This window comes from Natrix helvetica (assembly GCF_964273705.1).
Source record: "Natrix helvetica genome assembly, chromosome: 4".
NCBI lineage: Eukaryota > Metazoa > Chordata > Lepidosauria > Squamata > Natricidae > Natrix > Natrix helvetica.
The window spans coordinates 26,950,525-26,970,697 of NC_138550.1; the positions used below are offsets into that span (position 1 = coordinate 26,950,525).

Consider the following 20,173-nt stretch of genomic DNA (forward strand, 5'->3'; position numbering starts at 1 on the left):
GATAAGCCATTAACTACAGTATTTGAATTACTATATAGCAATGTATAGAATATCAATATGGGTTCATTTTTCTTTTTAGACATATTTGTATTATCTACTTAAACATTAAGTAAGGATTTTTTCTTTTAAATTTCCTTGAGAGGAACAGCTGACTCGGGGGAAAGATAGAAAGGGTTAGAAACCCTACCCACAAATTCTAATTGTAGAGTGAAATCTTCCATAATTCAGGAAGAAATTTAACCCATCAAGATTAGTGAGCAACCAGAAAAGAGCAGTTAGTTTTTGTTTTATATGTGCTCAAGGCAAATGACCAGTTTTCTTTAAAATTACTTTTCTATAAAATATAGAATCCTGGTTTTTCTTTACTGTTACATGTCCTTATGTAATTACCCACATAGTTGCCTTCTAGATCAATAAAATACAGAAGTGCATATTACACAAAAGGAATAAGAAGGAATGAGCTAAAGAAATTGGTGGTAGAGGATAAAATAAAAAGAAAGCAAATCTGACTAAACCTACTTAGACCATTAATGCTATTCACCAATCACCTCTATTGCATCCTTGCAAATCATCCTTGGTTCACTAGGCCTTACATTGATTCATTCAACCCATTTCTTTAAGTTTTTCCTCTCTTCACCTCCATCCAACCAGATCTGTCATGGTTTTCACCTTCCTTTTCACCAAGTTACCTTTCCTCCATACTGCATAATTATTTTGTGATCTAGTCCTCATTCAGTCTTTTGACATACTTATTTCATATTGGGTATTCATATTTGCATTAACTTACTTTCACCCATTTTTGTACTCTCTCTTATTTTTTAAACCACCCCTTTTCTTAAGTGCCACATTTCCATTTGTAATCATTTGTGTTAAATTCTTCAACTTTCAATTTCCAAAAGTGTTTTTTCAAAACTTGTGACATGCCTCTTAAGATATTTAGGTTACTTTAATGTAATTTAGATGTGCTTGGTAAGTAACTACATAAATATAACTTTTAAACATTTTGTTTGTTTCATTTCATTGCAGTTGACTCAACTTCTATTTTCTCTCTAAAATAACCAGCTCCCACATAACAAAATTCACAGATGCGCTGTCCTATACCTGCCTTATACATTTTTCAAGAATAACTTTTCCTTTAAAGTAATTCACCATTATTTATTATATATTGCCAGCATTTGCGTGGCTGAAAAATTACCCATCGTGTTCTTGTCCTTAAATATTTTCCTGAGATACACAAATTCATTTGCTTGCTATAGGCTTTTTGAGGGCAGGAGGGGCACATAGTGCTGTTCTAACTTATTCTTCACAGCATTTTCCTTATCAGTCAAACACACTTTAGTTTTATCTAATAGGTCTACAATTTTATTGCATCATATAATTTATCTAATGTTTCCTACAGATTTAGATTGTCAGCCAGAAATATAGTATCTCTGTTAAATGTAAATTACCACAATTTATAAACATTGTGTACTCTTACTAAAGGAAATACCATACCTGCCTTTGTCTTACTCTGTAGTCAGTATTTATTCTTTTGTTAATTTATTTATATCAATTAATATGGCTACCTATCCTGCTCCTTATAGCTAAAAGAAATTACGTATTTTTGGGAGTATAAGACGCTCCGAAGTATAAGACACCCCTTTTGGGAAGGAAAACAAGGGGAAAAAATCTGCCTCCCAGCAATTTGCCTCCTTGCAGCAAACAGATGATACACACTGTTTGTGGTGTTACATTTCAGACTATACTTGTACAGATGCTATTAAAATTGATGTGGCTTTCTGGAAGTATATGTTATTCTCTGCTATTTAAAAGAAGATACAATCGCACTGGGCCTCTTCAGATCAAGCATTTATTTTAAAAAGCTTCTTCATTTTGTTAAGTTGTCTAGAACAATAATAAAGCAGTCTTTAAAAAATAAGTCTAATAATTTGAACATTCTATAGGCATTTATAGTTATTGACTTACCTCCTTGGAACAAACAGCCTGTTCTAATTTAGCCTGATTAGCACAAGAAAAAAAAATCTGCCTTTGTCTCCCAGCAATTTGCCTACTTGCAGCAAACAGCAAACAGCAAACAGCTCCTTTCAATTTCAGTTTCAGCACGGGCCTTCCAATGATCAGCTGTTTCAGGCTGCAGGGATTTCCATAGCCTATTGCCGCCTCCGCAAGCCCCATTTCCCCTGTTTGCTGCAAGGAAGTAAATTGCTGGGAGGCAGGGGCCAAAGGGTGGGGCCGGGGTGGGCAGGCATGGGTGGGCGGGGTTACCCAAATTTTCACCCTCTTTTGGGGGGGGAGTGTGTCTTATACTCAGAAAAATACGGTAAAATACAATATAAATACCATGTACATTTAAATAAAAATTAAAGTATATAATTCCCAGCTAACTAACACTGAATAGCTCCCGAAAATACAATTTACTAATAACAGGCTTGATTACTTCTCTGGCCTCCATGCCAGAGAATCTCTCCTAATGGGACAGGTAGAGATGATGAGCATCAAGCAGTCCCTAATCCCATGTTATGTAGGGTAGACAGTGGCAAACCACTTCTAAATTCCCAACTCATATGTATTAGGGGAAATTACAACAGAGATAATAGCAAACCAAATGGATTGTATGAGAATATTTAGGTATTTTTGAAATTGTATATAAAATAATTTGAGAAAATACAAATTTTATGTAGTCTTATGACAATTGAACTCATAATTGGAAAAATGTGAAGTTAAGAAAGTTTGTTCCCTTTAAATAATTTATCTAACTTGTATAGAAATGCTAAGTATACATTACTTCAAATTACAAATAAATTTAAAATACTAACATGGTATTTTAAAATGTGGGTTTTTACATTGTCATCCCTCTTTCCTTTCCCTTTTTTCATTTTATAGTAGGCTGACTTAGTTAACCTATGAAATTTGTGATCATGGCAAAATTGTGGATGGTTTTGGTGTGTTTCTATTTCATATTCATCACAACCGACAGTTGTGTCCAATATTAATTCTGACTCTCTTCACCAAGAAGAAAATTTTTGAGTTCAATCATTTCCATATACATCTGTTAGCAATATTTTCTTTTCTGATGTTTTCCTTCCATAGAAGAAGATTTATCTGTGCTCAAGGGTTTTTTTCCCTCCCTTATGGCAAAGTTCAATGTTCATCTTTTGAACATTGGCAGTTTCAGCAGCGATGCCTCTTTAAATTTCCTTAATGTTAACATTTAAGGTAATTTTAACAGCTTCCAGTAGTTACATTTCCTTAGAGAATAATTGTTAAAATGATCATCTTACAGTGGCACTGACTATGAACTTTGTTACTTAACACAGAAAATTCTAATTATAATATTTCTATTATGCAATTAATTACAGTAATTCTACATAGTTTTATGTTTAAATTGTGTTAGGCAGGAATCTTTTTTCACATATATAACTTTAGTAGTGCATTCCTAACTTATTTATTTTTTTCAATCTGATTCTCCATGTCAAGATTTTAAAATTGCATTATCTACTATTTTCTATTACATTCATTTTACAAAATAGGAAGATTTGAATTGTTGGGTGTTATTCTAATTTCTTTAGAATTAGTCCAATTTCTTCTGAAATCAATGGATTCACGGTGGTTTAGATTCTCTATTAAGCCAGAGGCTTAATCATTTTTAGTGATGTAAGATGATTAGCATATATCAGCAAAGCAGATTTTTACCAAAGTTTTTATAAATAACGATGATTGCAACAACAGTTAAAAAGAAAGATTGTTGGCATTACAATAATGTATGTTGATTTTTTTTTCCTGCAGCCTGAGATGGCAGGTGTAAAATAAAACAATTTTGTGTGCAATCTATTTTTGTTTTGGGGGAAATAAATAAGATTAAGAAGACACTCAAGGTTCATTGGTTTTGAGGTAACTTTGAAACCTAGGTAGTTTTTTTAGTGCCAGGAGAGTAAGAGGTAGAAAATTCAGAAATGGGAGAAGGAAATGAGAGAAATAGGGAAGAGAGTGGGAAGCTAGAAGGTACATTTTTATGAAGAAGCTGAGAATGCACAAAAGGAAAATGAGATTAAAGACATTAAGGTGGGTAATTGGAACTGAAGGGAAGATGGAAGGAAAGAAGTGAAAAGAGGACATTTTCCAGGGCGCTGCTCTGGAGAGTCCAAAGAAGGGGTTAAACACAGCCAATCTGCCCAGAACTGAATTGAAACTTTAAGCCACGCCTCTGGTGCCGACTCTCCTCAGATTTTTTCAATTCAGCTAGCCCAGTGGACGCTTTAAGATTTTTTAAAACAGTATATTTAAGGATTTTTAGAGCAGGCTGGTGAGTTTAAATTTAAGTTTGTTTTTTTCCCTTTTTAATTGGGTTTTTCTCACCCTTTCGGCTCTCCTGGAGTCCGGGGCTTTGCTCTGGCTCCTAGAAGCCGCAGGCAGCTGTTGGGGGAAGCGCGTGGGTCGGAGTGCCGACGCCAGCGCTGTTGGGGCACCCCTACTGGGGGCCGATTCCCACTGGAGGCCCTCCGTTGCAATTTGTGCTTCTAGCAAGTCAAATTGCTGCGTGGGCTTCCAGGGCAGCCATTTTGGCTTCTTCCCTCTTTAAATTTGGCGCGCAAAAGCTCCGGTGAGTTCCGGCCGCCATTTTGGATTGCGCAATCTTCCGGCTTTACTTTTAAAAGTTTTTTGCTGCCTGGTGCCTGGCTCTTTGCAGGAGCCGCATGGAGTCAGACTTGCCCGGTGTGACCGGCGACCTGGGCCCCAATCCAAGCAAGTGATAGCGGCGTGGGATCGTGGCCTGCTGGGTCGCCTCCTTTACTCTCCTGCAGGCGCTGGGAGCGAATTCTGCTCGCGCCTAAGAAATTCCAAGCTACTTCAGGCCTTGCAGGTTCTCTGTCTCCTCAGGAGCATCGTGCTACGGTGGGTTTTCTGGAGGTGGTGAGTGGTGGTTTCCCATCCCCCTACTGCCCCAACCAGTGATTGTTACCATGGCAGATCAGGCCCCTGAGACTTCTTGAGGGTGTCTCTTCCAGAGCCCCTGTAAGACAGGCCGGGAAAGCTGCCAGGGAGGCCATTAGAGGGAGTAAGCCTTACTCCAGGCATGGCCCCAAGCAGGGCTCAGGCCTAGACAAAGATGCATTAAGGCGACAGAAGGCCTTAGAAAAACAGTCTTCCAAAGCCCAACAGCAGGCCCAATCTTCCCTTTCGGTGTCTCCTGGGGAGCCCTCCAGGGAAATTCCTCCAGCCCAGGGAGGCCCCATTTCTGATAGTGAAGAAGAAGGGGATTCCTTGGCCATGGCAACTTCTCCAGGCCATTCCATGGCTGATCAGGCTGATCTCTTTGCCTGTCCCTCTGATATGGAGGAGGGACCAGCTCCAATGGGGCCCTTAGCCCCTCAACAGCCGATCCCCGGGCCCACTCAAAGGGTTCGCCCCATTGAGGCCCAAGGGCCTAACCTATCCACTGAAATGCAGGAAATAATTGACAGGGCCATTTCCCAGGGCATTGAGGCAGGCATGCGAAAAGGTGGCAAGCGCACTCGCAAGACCCACCATTTGCAACCCCAGGAGGATTCCAGAGAGATGACTCCTAGCCTTCCACCTCCGTCCCTGCATTCTTCAGTGGCCTCTGATGAGTCAGACTGGGAGGAAGAAGAGGAATTTCTTCCTAGGCAGGAAGCTGAATTCTCTGGGGATGAGGCAAGCCCCGCCAAAAAGCCGGCCTTTTCAGGCTTATTTAATTTGGATAATTTCAAAACCATTTTAGATAAGGCTAAGATCTCAACTCACATGGGGTCCACCCCCCCCAGCTCAGGTGGTTGTAGACCCTGATGATCTATCTGGGGATCTCTTTGAGGAACCCATTTCGGTCCAGTCCAAATAGTTCCTGTACCCAAGATGTTCCTTAATTTAGTTCAAAGACAGTGGGCGCAGCCAGCTACCATGGCTACCCCCAGCAGCCATGACAAGAAGCTATATACGGTGGATGCCAGCCTGGAGGAGCTGCTCAAGCTCCCTCCTATCGATCCCCCTGTAGCGGCTCTTACCTCCTCTTCTGTGCTCCCTCCTGACCTGTTGGAGGGGCTCAAGGCTGAGGACAAGAGAACCGAAACTGCTTGTCACAAGACCCATCAGGCAGCTGCATGGGCCATTAAGTCCTCCGCTTCAGCCTCCTTTTTCTCCAGGGCGGCTCTCCTGTGGCTGAGGCAGTTGTTGAGGAAGATACCTACCAAGGACGTTAAAGTCAGGCAGGATATCAATAAAATCATGGCAGCCACAGAGTACACTGCTGATGCCACTCTGAATGCTGCTAAGTTTGCCTCGCGTGCCCTAGCGTCTAATGTTACTTCCAGACGCCTCCTGTGGCTTAGGCACTGGAATGTGGATATGCGCTCCAAATGGAAGCTTGTTACTGCCCCCTTTAAAGGGGACAAGCTGTTTGGTGAGGTCCTTGATCCAGTCCTTGTGGAAAACAAGGACAAAAAGAAAGTGATGCCATCAGTCACCAAAAAGCCTGATCGTAAAGGTCCTGGCTCTTACAGGAGGGAGGCCTTTCGGAACAATGAGCCCTCCACCAGCTCCGCCCCCTATCGGGCGTATCCCCAGCAGGGTGAGCGGTCTCAGGACTGTCAGTCCTTTCGAGACAGAGGTCGCCAGCAGCCCTTCTCCAAGCGGCCATTTCGGGGGGGCTCCGGCTCCCGACCCTTTAGGAGGTATAAATGACCATCACAGGTCAGCTCCCATAGGAGGGCGGTTGCAGTTGTTCCACGCCAAATGGGAGCAGACCACGTCGGACCAGTGGGTTCTTCAAACGGTCCACATGGGTCTCACTTTAGAATTCTGGTCCCCCCCCTCCCCGCCACTTCATCCGGTGTCCAGTTCCCTCAGGGTTAGTCAAAAGATCCCTCATGGAACAGGAGATAAGGCACCTCAAGGAGATCAGGGCCATAGAACCTGTCCCAGCAGGCCAGGAAGGAAGAGGGTTTTACTCCATCCTGTTTCTGGTCCCCAAAAACTCAGGAGGGTGGAGGGGGATATTAGATCTAAAGAGGTTCAATCACCACGTGACATATCGCAGGTTCAAGATGCAGTCCCTCCAGTCCATCTTGGGGGCATCAGGCCAGGCGATATACTAACGTCCATAGACCTCAAAGAGGCCTACCTCCACATCCCTATCCGCAAAGCCCACCGCAAGTTCCTGAGGTTCTCTTACGCGGGCCTCCATTACCTCCGGGACCACAGGTTCACCATCAACCTGGAAAAAAGTCATCTTGTTCCCACGACCAGACTGAAGCATCTAGGGGCCGTCATCGACACCACCTCGGGCACAGTATCCCTGTCCCCGGAAAGGGTGGCCAGCCTTCGGGAGATGGTCGTTCAGGTGCAGCAGTCACGTCTAGTCAAGGTGGTTCAGCTCTCACAGCTCCTCGGCAAGATGATCTCGTGCCTGTCAATCGTGCCTTGGGCGAGACTTCACTCCCGTCCCCTTCAGTGGCTCCTGCTTCCATATCAAAGAACAAACGAAAGCAGCTCAACAAGACTGATTCCAGTTCCAGCAGAGGTACGTCGCTCTCTAAGTGGTGGTTGTCTCCGGCCCTGTTAAAGGGGTCGCCATTCAAGGAGCCAGTCAGGCTCACCATCACAACGGATGCCAGCCTGTTCGGTTGGGTGCCCACTGCCACAACCAGCTCGCACAGGGCAGGTGGTCCCCTTCCGAAGCCGCTCACAGCATCAACTGGCTGGAGCTGAGGGCAGTCAGGCTTGCGCTGAAGCGCTTCCAGAGCACCGTTCAGGGCCACCACGTGCGCATTATGACAGACAATGTCGCCACCAAGGCGCACATCAATCGACGGGGGAACGCACTCCAGATCCCTGATGAAGGAGGCGGAGCTCTTGGGTCGATGGGCGGAGAGGTATCTCCTTTCTCTTCAGGCGGAGCACATCTCGGGCACGAGCAACACCCAGGCGGACTGGCTGAGCAGATCCACAGTCGACCACTCGGAGTGGCGTCTACATCCGCTGCTGTTCCAGCAACTGTCCCAGAGGTTCGGCCTCCCGCTGGTGGACCTGTTCACCACCGCGGCCAACGCGCATCTTCCGCGGTTCTTCACAAGGTTCCACGACCCGAGGGCGGAAGGAGTCAACGCGCTGCACGGCCCGTGGCCGAAAGGTCTGCTTTACGCTTTTCCCCCGCTACCTCTTCTTCCCAGAGTCATCAGGAAGATCCTAGCAGAGGAGGCGGAGGTGCTGTGGGTAGCACCGTACTGGCCCAGGAGAACCTGGTTTGCAGACTTGGTGAGTCTTTCGATCACACCACCGTGGCGGATTCCTCCACAGGACATCTCTCTCAGCCAGGGGGCCCTTCAACATCCAGAACCCCAGTGGCTGCAGCTGGCCGTCTGGCACTTGAGAGGGATCTCCTAAGCAGAGGCAAGTTGTCAGACAAGGTGATTGGCACCATCCAAGCGTCACGACGGCAGTCCACGACGCGCATCTACGACGCCACTTGGAAATCCTTCGCCAGCTGGTGCACGGCTCATGGTACGTCTGCGCCCCTTGCTTCGGTTCCTGTCATCCTGGACTTCCTGCAGGAAGGTTTGGACAAGGGCCTGGCACCTAACACCCTGAGGCGCCAGGCGGCAGCCCTGTCAACCATCCTCTCAGTTGAGGGCTACGCATCTCTTGGCTGGAATCCGACCATCCGCAGTTTCCTCAGGGGAGCGACCAACCTGAGACCCCCAGTGGTCCACAGATACCCATCTTGGGATCTCAATGTAGTGTGCGGTCCCTCATCGGGCCCCCGTTTGAGCCCATTAAGACGGCCAGTCTCAGACACCTCACATTCAAGACGGTTTTTCTGGTCGCTATCACGTCTGCTCGTCGCATATCGGAACTGGCTGCCTGTCAGTCAGAGAGGACTTGTGTCTCATTCGTAACGACAGAGTAATCCTGAGGCTGGACCCTTCCTTCAGTCCGAAGGTCAATTCCGGGTTTCATCGGGCGCAGGAGGTGGTCCTTCCGGATTTTTGTCCGCATCCTCGGCACCCGAGGGAAAAGCGCTGGCACATGCTGGATGTGCGCAGGACTATTCGCAGATACATCAAGCGCACGGCCAGTTTTCGGAAATCCGAATCTCTATTCGTCTCCTTTCAACCAGCTTCTCAAGGCAAGAAGGTCTCTTCATCTACCATCGGCGGATGGCTGCGAGCCTGCATTGCGCTTGCCCACGTTTTACAGTCCGTTCCTGTGCCTCGCAATATCACAGCACATTCGACTAGAAGCGCCGCCACCACAGCTGCCTGGTCTACACAGGCACCGATTGAAGAGATCTGCAAGGCGGCCACCTGGACTTCTCTGTCTCCATTTGTCCGAAATTACAAACTGGACAGTTTTGCATCGGCGGAAGGGGCCTTTGGGAGGCGTGTTCTTCAGGGCATCCATACCAGCGGAGCGACCCTGATGGCTGAGCCTTCCCGCCCTAGTGACAGTTAGCTTGGGCATGTCCCTTCTTTGGACTCTCCAGAGCAGCGCCCTGGAAAATGACCATTGTCTTACCTGAAGGGTCCTTTTCAGGGCGCTGCAACGGAGAGTCCACCCCGCCCTGGGGTCTATTCTCCGCTGGTGTTTGTGAAGTCACAGTGTTGTTTGTTGTTTCTGTTATTGTTGTTGGACTATTTTTGACTTGTTCCATATTAGATTTCCAGTTGAAGTTTCAGCGCGCAACTGTTCCACGTCTTCATTGAATAAATCTGAGGAGAGTCGGCACCAGAGGCGTGGCTTAAAGTTTCAATTCAGTTCTGGGCAGATTGGCTGTGTTTAACCCCTTCTTTGGACTCTCCTTTGCAGCGCCCTGAAAAGGACCCTTCAGGTAAGACAATGGTCAATCTGGATGTTGTAACAGTGAGGAGAAACAAGAAAAACAGTGAGCTAGAATTTTCAGAGAATGCAACATATTGTAAAACTAGAGAAATAGATTTATTTATTTTTATAACCTGACCACATTCTTCTCAGAGGGTTTTTTTTTTTTTGGTAATGTTGTCAGCAAGGAAAGAAAGACATAGCAATTCATCACTGATTGGGGAAGAGAAATCATGACTGCCATTACTGTTTGGAATCAGGATGGTTTTACAAAGGAAGAAGATGAAGAATTGGTTCAGAATGTGACCAAGCAAGCTTGGAATTGTTTGAGAGCTGCCCTTTCCTAAATGGCTAATCCCAGTTTGTAGGACAAGATATGTGGTAGAATATGGTAGCACCCATCAGATACTTAAAGGATATCTCATAGAAAAAATGTTAAGACTTGTTCATCTTGTTTTTGAGTATAGGACATGTAATAATAAATTTAAACTTTGGGAGGAAAACTCTGACTGAATGTTAGAAACTTTCTAACAGTAAGAATAATTCAACAAACCAAAGTGTGCTTTCTCTTGTTAGATAATTCAAGCTGGGGCAGATAGTCACTTTTCTGGAATGTTTTATAAGTAGGCCTAGCTTACTGATCACTTATTCAACATTGAATTTACGAAGTTACCCAAAAAGGAGATTTATGACCAGTCCTCAAGTTTCAACCTTCACAGCGTTACCGCCTGAGGTCACATGATCACAAATAAGGCACTTAGCAACCACATTTAAAATGGTCACTTTGTTCTATAGTCACATGATCATAGACAGCTTCCAACAAGCAAAACCAATGGGAAAGCTAGCAGGAAGTCATGTTGACTGTGGGAGATTTGCTTAATGACCAGGGTCAGAACTTAGAATGCTGTCACATTACAGTGGGGCAAAAAAAAGTATTTAGTCAGCCACCAATTGTGCAAGTTCTCCCACTTAAAAAGATGAGAGAGGCCTGTAATTGGCATCATAGATAGACCTCAACTATGAGAGACAAAATGAGAAAACAAATTCAGACAATCACATTGGCTGATTTGGAAAGAATTTATTTGCAAATTATGGTGGAAAATAAGTATTTGGTCACCTACAAACAAGCAAGATTTCTGGCTCTCACAGACCTGTACCTTCTTCTTTAAGAGGCTCCTCTGTCCTGCACTCATTACCTGTATCAATGGCACCTGTTTGAACTTGTTATCAGTATAAAAGACACCTGTCCACAACCTCAAACAGTCACACTCCAAACTCCATTATGGTGACGACCAAAGAGCTGCCGAAGGACACCAGAAACAAAATTGTAGACCTGCACCAGGCTGGGAAGACTGAATCTGCAATAGGCAAGCAGCTTGGTGTGAACAAATCAACTGTGGGAGCAATAATTAGAAAATGGAAGACATACAAGACCATTGATAATCTCCCTCGATCTGGGGCTCCACGCAAGATCTCACCCCGTGGGGTCAAAATGATCACAAGAACGGTGAGCAAAAATCCCAGGACCACACGGGGGGACCTAGTGAATGACCTGCAGAGAGCTGGGACCAACGTAACAAAGGCTACCATCAGTAACACACTACGCCGCCAGGGACTCAGATCCTGCAGTGCCAGACGTGTCCCCCTGCTTAAGCCGGTACATGTCCAGGCCCGTCTGAAGTTTGCTAGAGAGCATTTGGATGATCCAGAAGAGGATTGGGAGAATGTCATATGGTCAGATGAAACCAAAATAGAACTGTTTGGTAGAAACACAACTCGTCGTGTTTGGAGGAGAGAGAATGCTGAGTTGCATCCAAAGAACACCATACCTACTGTGAAGCATGGGGGTGGCAACATCATACTTTGGGGCTGTTTCTCTGCAAAGGGACCAGGACGACTGATCCGTGTACAGGGCAGAATGAATGGGGCCATGTATCGTGAGATTTTGAGTGCAAACCTCCTTCCATCAGCAAGGGCATTGAAGATGAAACGTGGCTGGGTCTTTCAACATGACAATGATCCCAAACATACCGCCCGGGCAACGAAGGAGTGGCTTCGTAAGAAGCATTTCAAGGTCCTGGAGTGGCCTAGCCAGTCTCCAGATCTCAACCCCATAGAAAACCTTTGGGGGGAGTTGAAAGTACGTGTTGCCCAGTGACAGCCCCAAAACATCACTGCTCTAGAGGAGATCTGCATGGAGGAATGGGCCAACATACCAGCAACAGTGTTGCCAACCTTGTGAAGACTTACAGGAAACGTTTGACCTCTGTCATTGCCAACGAAGGATATATAACAAAGTATTGAGATTAACTTTTGATATTGACCAAATACTTATTTTCCACCATAATTTTCAAATAAATTCTTTTCAAATTAGCCAATGTGATTGTCTGGATTTGTTTTCTCATTGTGTCTCATAGTTGAGGTCTACCTATACAAATATAACTGTATATTTTGCTTCATGATTAGCATTTCTAATCAACAGTGTTGCTGGTCCTATTTGTAGTCAGTATGTGAAAATTATCTATTTTAATTCCTGCACTTAGACTCAGTGGCCTAAGTACCTCTTCTAATTCTTTATTTGTATGATAGTAGCTAATATCTTAATATATAATTAAAACAGGCCTATCAGAAGCAATGAGAGAGAAGCCAGGTTTTTTTAAGTATGTAGACTTACTCATAAAATTATCATCTTTCGGCACTCATGACTACTTTGATGGAGAAAATTTAGAACTCCAATTGAAAGACTTTCATAGAGCAGAATTAATCTGTTGAGATGCTTCATTTATTGTCAAAACAAAAAGAACGTTAAGAATTAAATAATTGTAAGTATGGTATTAGCTGATAAGACTGGATAGGTTTTCTAAAGGAATATTAAGCCCTCATGCTTCAGTGCATAAGACAACTGCTAACTGATGGAAGTTAAGTGCAGCCCTATCCCTGGTGTGACATTTATTGCATAAATGTCAGCCATAAAGTTTTTTGCACCTTCTTTGGAAACATTTAGGACTTTCCTGTTCTCGGGTTTATACAGCTGAAACAGTTGTCTCTATTGCACTTAGAGAAATAGTTCTTTTATAAGCTACTACGTCTAATATTTCATTATTAGAAGAAACAGACATTACTTTTTGTAATTTGATATAATGCTAATATTTGCACAAAGAAAAAATGACTGAACTAGAATTTCCTCAAATGGGACTTCTAAATGTTCTCACTTCCACATTAATACCTCTAAAATCTCTGCCAACAACAGAACGTTTCTTGTTCTCTTTTAACTTTATTGTCATTGCACCTCATACAACGAAATTAAACGCCATCTTCAGTGTACATCATACATTAAAACTATTAAAATAAAACAAAAATACACATCCTTTTCATTCTATACTATTGAATTGAAAATCCTGATACTCCATTAATATTATACTATACAGTAGAATTCAACATAGTTACTACTCTAGGATAGAAGCTGTTTTTCAGCCTATTTGTCCTTGTTTTTATTGTCCTGTACCATCTTCCAGATGGTAATAGTTCAAAAAGAAAGGGCCCAGGATAATATGGATCTTTAAGAATGTTTTGAACTTTCTTAAGGCAGTGGGAGCTATAAAGCTCTTCCAAGGAGGGGAGAGGGCAACCAATGATCCTCTGGGCAATGATGTTAACCCTCTGGAGCACTGTCCTATCTGCCACTGTGCAATTGGCAAAACATACACAGGTGCAGTAAGTTAAAATACTCTCTATGGTGCAGCATAAAAAGGTCACCAGCAGTTTTTCATTCAGTTATTGTTTCCTGAGAAGTGTCAGGTAGTATAATCTCTGCTGGGGCCTTTTGACCAGTGCTGCAATGTGAGCACCTCAGATCAGGTCCTCTTTTATGATAACACCCAAATAAACTTAAAACTGGCCACCTGCTCCACTTGCTCTCCATTGATAACCAAGGGCTGGATTTCTGATCTATTCTTTCTATAGTCCACTATAAACTCCTTGGTCTTATTGATGTTAAGATGCAGGTTATTGTCTCCACAACATGAAAGCAACCAGTCTACCTCATCTCAATAGACTCATCTCTGGGGGGGAGGGGGGGATGAGTCCCATCACTGTTGCATCATCTGCAAATTTAATAATAGTATTACTGGTGTGAGTGGGAATGCAGTCATGTACATAAAGAGTATAGAGTAAGGGACTACACACGCAACCCTGTGGTGTACCAATGTTAATAAGGGCCGAGGAGGTATGATTACCTAATCTGACCCTCTGAAAGCGGCCAGACAGGATATCCATAATCCAAAAGCAGATTGAATAAGAAAGCCCAAGGTCCTAGTTATCTTGCTTAAGGTAAAGGTAAAGGTTCCTCTTGCACATATGTGTTAGTTGTTCCCGACTCTAGGAGGCAGTGCTCATCTCCGTTTCAAAGCTGAAAAGCCAGCACTGTCCAAAGACGTCTCCGTGGTCATAGCATGACTAAATGTCAAAGGCTCACGGAACGCTGTTACCTTCCCACCAAAGGTGGTTCATATTTTTCTACTTGCATTTTTACGTGCTTTCGAACTGCTAGATTGGCAGAAGCTGGGACAAATAACTGGAGCTCACTCCATTACGCAGCGCTAGGGATTTGAACTGCCGAACTGCCGACTTTTTGATTGACAAGTTCAGCGTCTTAGCCACTGAGCCACCACATCCCCTAGTTCTCTTGCTTACAAGTAACAAGGAAAAAATTATTTATTAAATCTGAGGCCACACAAACATATAGTGAAACATTCACAACAATTAAAGTATATACTTAAAATTACATAAAGTCCAAGGTGCGGGGTGATTTTGATATAACAAAGATAGGAAATTTCACCCATATCCACCTGAATATTCAACTCCCAGGTCATTTGCTTAAATTCTGCTAGGATTTTATAGGACATAGTATAAGTAAGACTGATTATAACAAACAATGTATACAGTATCTGATTTTGGCAATTAGTTTTTGCAGTGTGAATTTAATCTATTATTAAGATAAGATGAACCATTGATGTCCCCTAATGGATTTGCTTTGCCTAAGGTCTTATGTATATGTTGCACAAATCTCAAAAGAGATGCAGCTCATCTCTAATCGTGTTAGCCCATTACAAGCTTAATGAAGGAATGTGGTCTATTGTTTTTAGAAATTTAGATTTTATGGGCTATAAAATTCCTGTGGATACAAAAATTTAATTCTTGTGTGTTCTTTTGGACACGCAACTGGGTTTCATAGCAACATACTTATAACTTTGGCTTTAAATAACAATACAAATAGGACAAAATTTCCAAATCTATTAGAATAGTCACGTTTCAGTTCCATCTTTAAAAGGATGTCATTTTGTAGGATTTCAGAGACCAAGCTTCTCTATGTTATTCTTGTTGTGTGAAACATATCCCTATGAAGGCTGTGTGGCCCTATTTCTATTATCATCTAAATAAGTATTAAAAACACAGGTTTCAAAAATTCCTTCGGCAGGTTGACCCTATATTGTTATAGGGATATTTTTTCTTGCTGTTCTTGGTTTTTCCTTCCCCGGTATAGTAACATAGAACTTTATGCTATTTTGGAAAGCTTTTAATCTCAATAAGCAGATCAAATTTTATTATTATTATTATTATTACTGTACTTTTATTATGGAGGTGCAATGGCTCAGTGGTTAAAAACACTGAGCTTGTCAGCTGGAAAGCTGACAGTCTGGGTTCAAGATCCAAGTGCCACACAATACAATACAATACAATAGTAGAGTTGGAAGGGACCTTGGAGGTCTTCTAGTCCAACCCCCTGCCTGGGCAGGAAACCCTATACCGTTTCAGACAAATATATCCAACATCTTCTTAAAGACTTCCAGTGTTGGGGCATTCACAACTTCTGGAGGCAAGCTGTTCCACTGATTAATTGTTCTAACTGTCAGGAAATTTCTCCTCAGTTCTAAGTTGCTTCTCTCCTTGATTAGTTTCCATTGCTTCTTGTTCTACTCTCACATTGAGGAACTCCTGAACTCCTGTTCCTTGCTCCAGCTCCTCCCCACCAACAGTTTGAAAGCATGTAAATGCATTAGGTACAAATTTGGTGTGAAGGTAACAGTGTTCCATGCAGGTTTGGCATATAGCCATGCTGGCCACATGACCAGAGGACAATGCTGGCTCCCTCCGCCAAGAAACAGAGATTAGCACTGAGCTCTGGAGTTAGACACAACTAAACAGGGAAACATTTCCTTTTACCTTTACTTTCATTACATGTACTTGAAAATTTCTAGAATATATCTTGAGAGATGGCATATTTATGAAATGTATATACCATCTCTCAAGTCGTACTCTAGGAATTTAGAAATGTAAGTATAAATTTCAAAAATTCTTAAATCAATGATTTGGTGAAATTGAAAAAAAAAACGGATCATGACATTTTGTTTCACAACTTTTTAAATGTTTTAATAATTTTGAATAGGTATTGACAAACATATTCATTTTTATGATTTACACATATCCCCTCACACAAATGACTTTGTAAGCATCTTACAAGCTTAAAGAAAAATCCAAAAAAATATTATTTACTCATAACATTGTTTTCATACTGAAAATATGTACATTTTATTGGCTACTTCTCTTGTCTTATGTAAGTCAGTATACCAGTTCCATCATGCTGAGTATCAATTTGCATTAATTATCACTTTTAGAAATACAGTGAATAATCATGTGGAACAGAAGGCACATACAGCGTACCAGGGAATTACTGTTTCATCTCCCATGTCAATCATGCAATATCTGAGTTTGATCTGGGTTTATATTCAGGAATTGGCATTGTCTTGTTTTCTGCGTGCGTTATATTTAATATAAACTTTGTGTTTATTTTAAATGCCAATATAATCTATCTCCTCCAACCCAATACTGAAAGACTCTGTAAATGCAGTCTTTAACCATAATTTTAACTTGCCCTTGAAGCTGGTCAAAATACTCCATAAAAATATGTTCTTGGAAGTGATATTATGCAAAACAATTGCATTGAGGCTTTGGATAGGTGCCTTTCTTTCTTTACCGGGTATCTGTCCTGAATGAATGTTACAGATGAATATGTGAAGAAAACAGCTTCATTCCTCAGGAAGAAACCAAAAAAAAAAAAAATCCCAAACAGAGCTGGTAAAAAAACCCACAAGAATCAATATTAGAACATTGTAAAGATGCTGAACATGAAATCAAACAAGAAAAGACTTTCAAGACATCTCTCAAGTGGGTTTGCTGAAGATTCCCAGTTGGCAAAAAATGTATTGTATTTTACATTTTAGTTTTTATATGGCCTCCCAATAAGTTTAATTTATTTTAATTTAGTTTAGTTATGGGCTATGAATATATATTGAGGACCCTGGACTGGAAGAAGATGGTTTTAAAAATGGAGAAAGAAACATCAATAAGCTGTGCTATATTGATGATACTACTTTGTTAGCTGACATGCTATAGCAGTGGTTGTCAACCTGTGGGTCGGGACCCCTTTGGGGGTCGAACGACCCTTTCACAGGGGTCGCCTAAGACCATTGGAAAACACATATGTTTGATGGTCTTAGGAATCGAGACACCAATTTTATGGTTGGGGATCACCACAACATGTGGAACTGTATTAAAGGGTCGTGGCATTGGGAAGGTTAAGAACCACTGTGCTATAGTGAAGAAAGTCAAGGAGCAAAGTGAAAAAAATTAAATATAAAGACCAAACTAATAACAACTCTTACAACAGCCTTAAAACTGACAATGAAGATATTGCCATGAAGCTTATTTTCTGCCTTTTAGGATCAACCAACAACAGTCATGGAACAAGCAATCCAAAAGTTGAGGGTGCTCCATCACTGGAGGCTTTTAAGAAGAGACTGGCCAGCCACTTATCTGGACTGGCATAGGGTCCCCCTCTTTGAGCAGAGGTTGGACTAGGTCCCTTCCAACTCTGCTATTCTGTTAAAAACCTGCCATAGACTAGCACTTATAGTAAGTCCTTAGAAAAGTTAATCAGATGCTGGGATATGTCTACATATACAAAGATCAGAATCATGCAAGCAGTGGCTTTCCGGTTACACTCTGTGAAAGCAAACTTTGGACTTTCAAGAAGCAGAGTAATCTATATTTCAAGTAAACATAATAAAGTGAACATCTGTAACTATGTATATATAGTTTGTTAGTTATTGTGAACATATTTAAAAAAGAAATACATGGATAAATAAATAAAAAGATTACTGTGACACTTGATCTTGTAGAATTTCAACAATTGTAGCGCAGGCTATGAAATGCATTTGCTCCAGATTTGTTTTCAAGACAATTCTTGCAAACAACAACAACAAAAAAAAAACATAGAACATCTTGCAAGTTCCACATAGAGCGCCAGTAATTAGACAATTCTATTGTGTGGTATTATTAAGCATAACCCTAAAGCAGTGGGATATACAAGAGAATTGCAGTAGGTCATCTTAAATGATAGGTTAATATGGAAGCAGATGCTCCACTGTTTCTCACTTCATAGTCATTTGGGGGGGAGGTAAGATATGAAGGAACCATCAGTTGGAAGTATATTTAACCTTGTGGCCCCAGTTTCTTCATACAAAAGTCACAGGATGTGGTCAAACATTTTCTGCAGCCTAATTATAAAAATATAAGCCATTGGGTAAAAGGTCATTTGTATATAAGAGAAATAAGCATCCTTCCATTCCCTTATTAACAATTACTCTGTACAATTATGTAAATAAACTTGTTTTATTTATCTCAGCAAATTAATTTTCCTTAATAACATGTACCGGTATTTACTGAGAAAAATGACCATATCACATTGAAAGAATAGTATTTATTTATTTAAAGATTTTATATGGGCCATCCAATAAGAGTACAATCATGACTTGATCATCCATCAACATCATAATAAATGCTAGTATCCAAAACAATAATTGTTTGCATTTTGGTTTAGTGCTGAATTGTTAATTTTGAGATTCTTGAAAGTCTCGCGTATACTAAAGAGAAAATTAATTTTCTGTCCAATGAAAGCACATATTTGCATTTTCAGTAGGATACAAATTAACTATAGTTTCTGAGTCATTATGTGGAAGTTTAATATAGATTCTGAATGTAAAACAGGCAATGTAACATGAACATGGCTATGGTTGTTAATGGCTTGTTTTCGCTGGAAGCTATAAAATCATTCAAGGACTCTGTTGGTGTTGGAATAATAATTTACCTATACAATTACCACATGGTGGATTTTTGCAGCTCTAATTCTGTGTTATTAATAATGAATAAAATTGCAATCTTCTCAGGTTGCTTGGGGCAATGGGGAATTAGTTCAATGAATATTTCAGTGCATTATTTTAATCATAACTCCACAGATTTCAAGTGGCCAGTGTTTTATACTTTTAAGTTTACTCTTCTAAAGGATTGTAGTAATTAAAGTGAAAAATATTTGCTCTTAGTCCACTCTATGATTTACAGTTCTTTTTAAAAACACAAAAAAAGCAAGCTGTGTCATTAATACTTGTAATTTGATACTGCATTTGTTAATGGCCTTCTTCTGATTAATGGCTTTTTTTTAGTAGGCAAAATATTCTGAGACAGGGAGGCAGAATCCGTGAATATTTAAATGAAAGGAAAGAAGTTATTGAATATTCTTATTTTAAGAATTCATATATTTGTTGTAGTTTGTAATCACTGAAACAAACATATACTTTATAGGGCTTTTTTTCTAACCAATGGTACAGAATTTACATCTAGATGCTGATTACTTTATTTTATTTTTTTTATTCTTTAGCCAACTGCATGATTTTTGGCGCTTAGATTACTGGGAAGATGATCTTCGTCGGCGGAGACGATTTGTTCGCAATGCTTTTGGCTCCACCCATTCTGATGCATTGCTTAAAGCTGCTGGAGAATATGGTCAGTATCACTGTAACATTCCTACTGTCCTAAATGCAGTTAGACTCTGTTTGAATGAAATCTGTCCATTTTTATTATAGTATTTTCTATTTTTTTACATTTAGCATTTAGTTGTATAGCTAAACACATTTCAATATTGTTAACGGTAGCTTTCAAGCTTGTCCAATTTGTATTATATTTAAATACAGGAGTGGGGACATTAGAATAATGTATACACATAAATGAAAAACTAAATACAGTAATGATTCTGTTATTTTTAGAAAAAAATATGGTTCATTGAATCCAAAGAAAAAGGTAGGCTTTTTTTCTGTCAAGGTAAATATAAAAGGACTTTCACATTTCTCAGTGTTATAAGTCTCTTTTATTTTAGAGAATACAGAGACAAGCCCATTCTTGGAAGCTAAAAATTGAGAATAAGATAACCTTTCAGAAAAGTACTCTGCTC

The 20,173-nt window shown here is 41.2% G+C and overlaps 1 protein-coding gene across 2 annotated transcripts in view; it reads left to right on the plus strand.

Moving 5' to 3' along the window:
* Positions 1-20,173, plus strand: part of NBEA (neurobeachin) — a 370,152-nt gene that overhangs the window by 182,684 nt on the left and 167,295 nt on the right. For both annotated transcript variants that reach the window (XM_081951245.1, XM_081951243.1), the window contains one exon: positions 19,604-19,728. In XM_081951245.1, the coding sequence (XP_081807371.1) occupies positions 19,604-19,728 (125 nt within the window). The remainder of the gene's footprint in view (positions 1-19,603; positions 19,729-20,173) is intronic.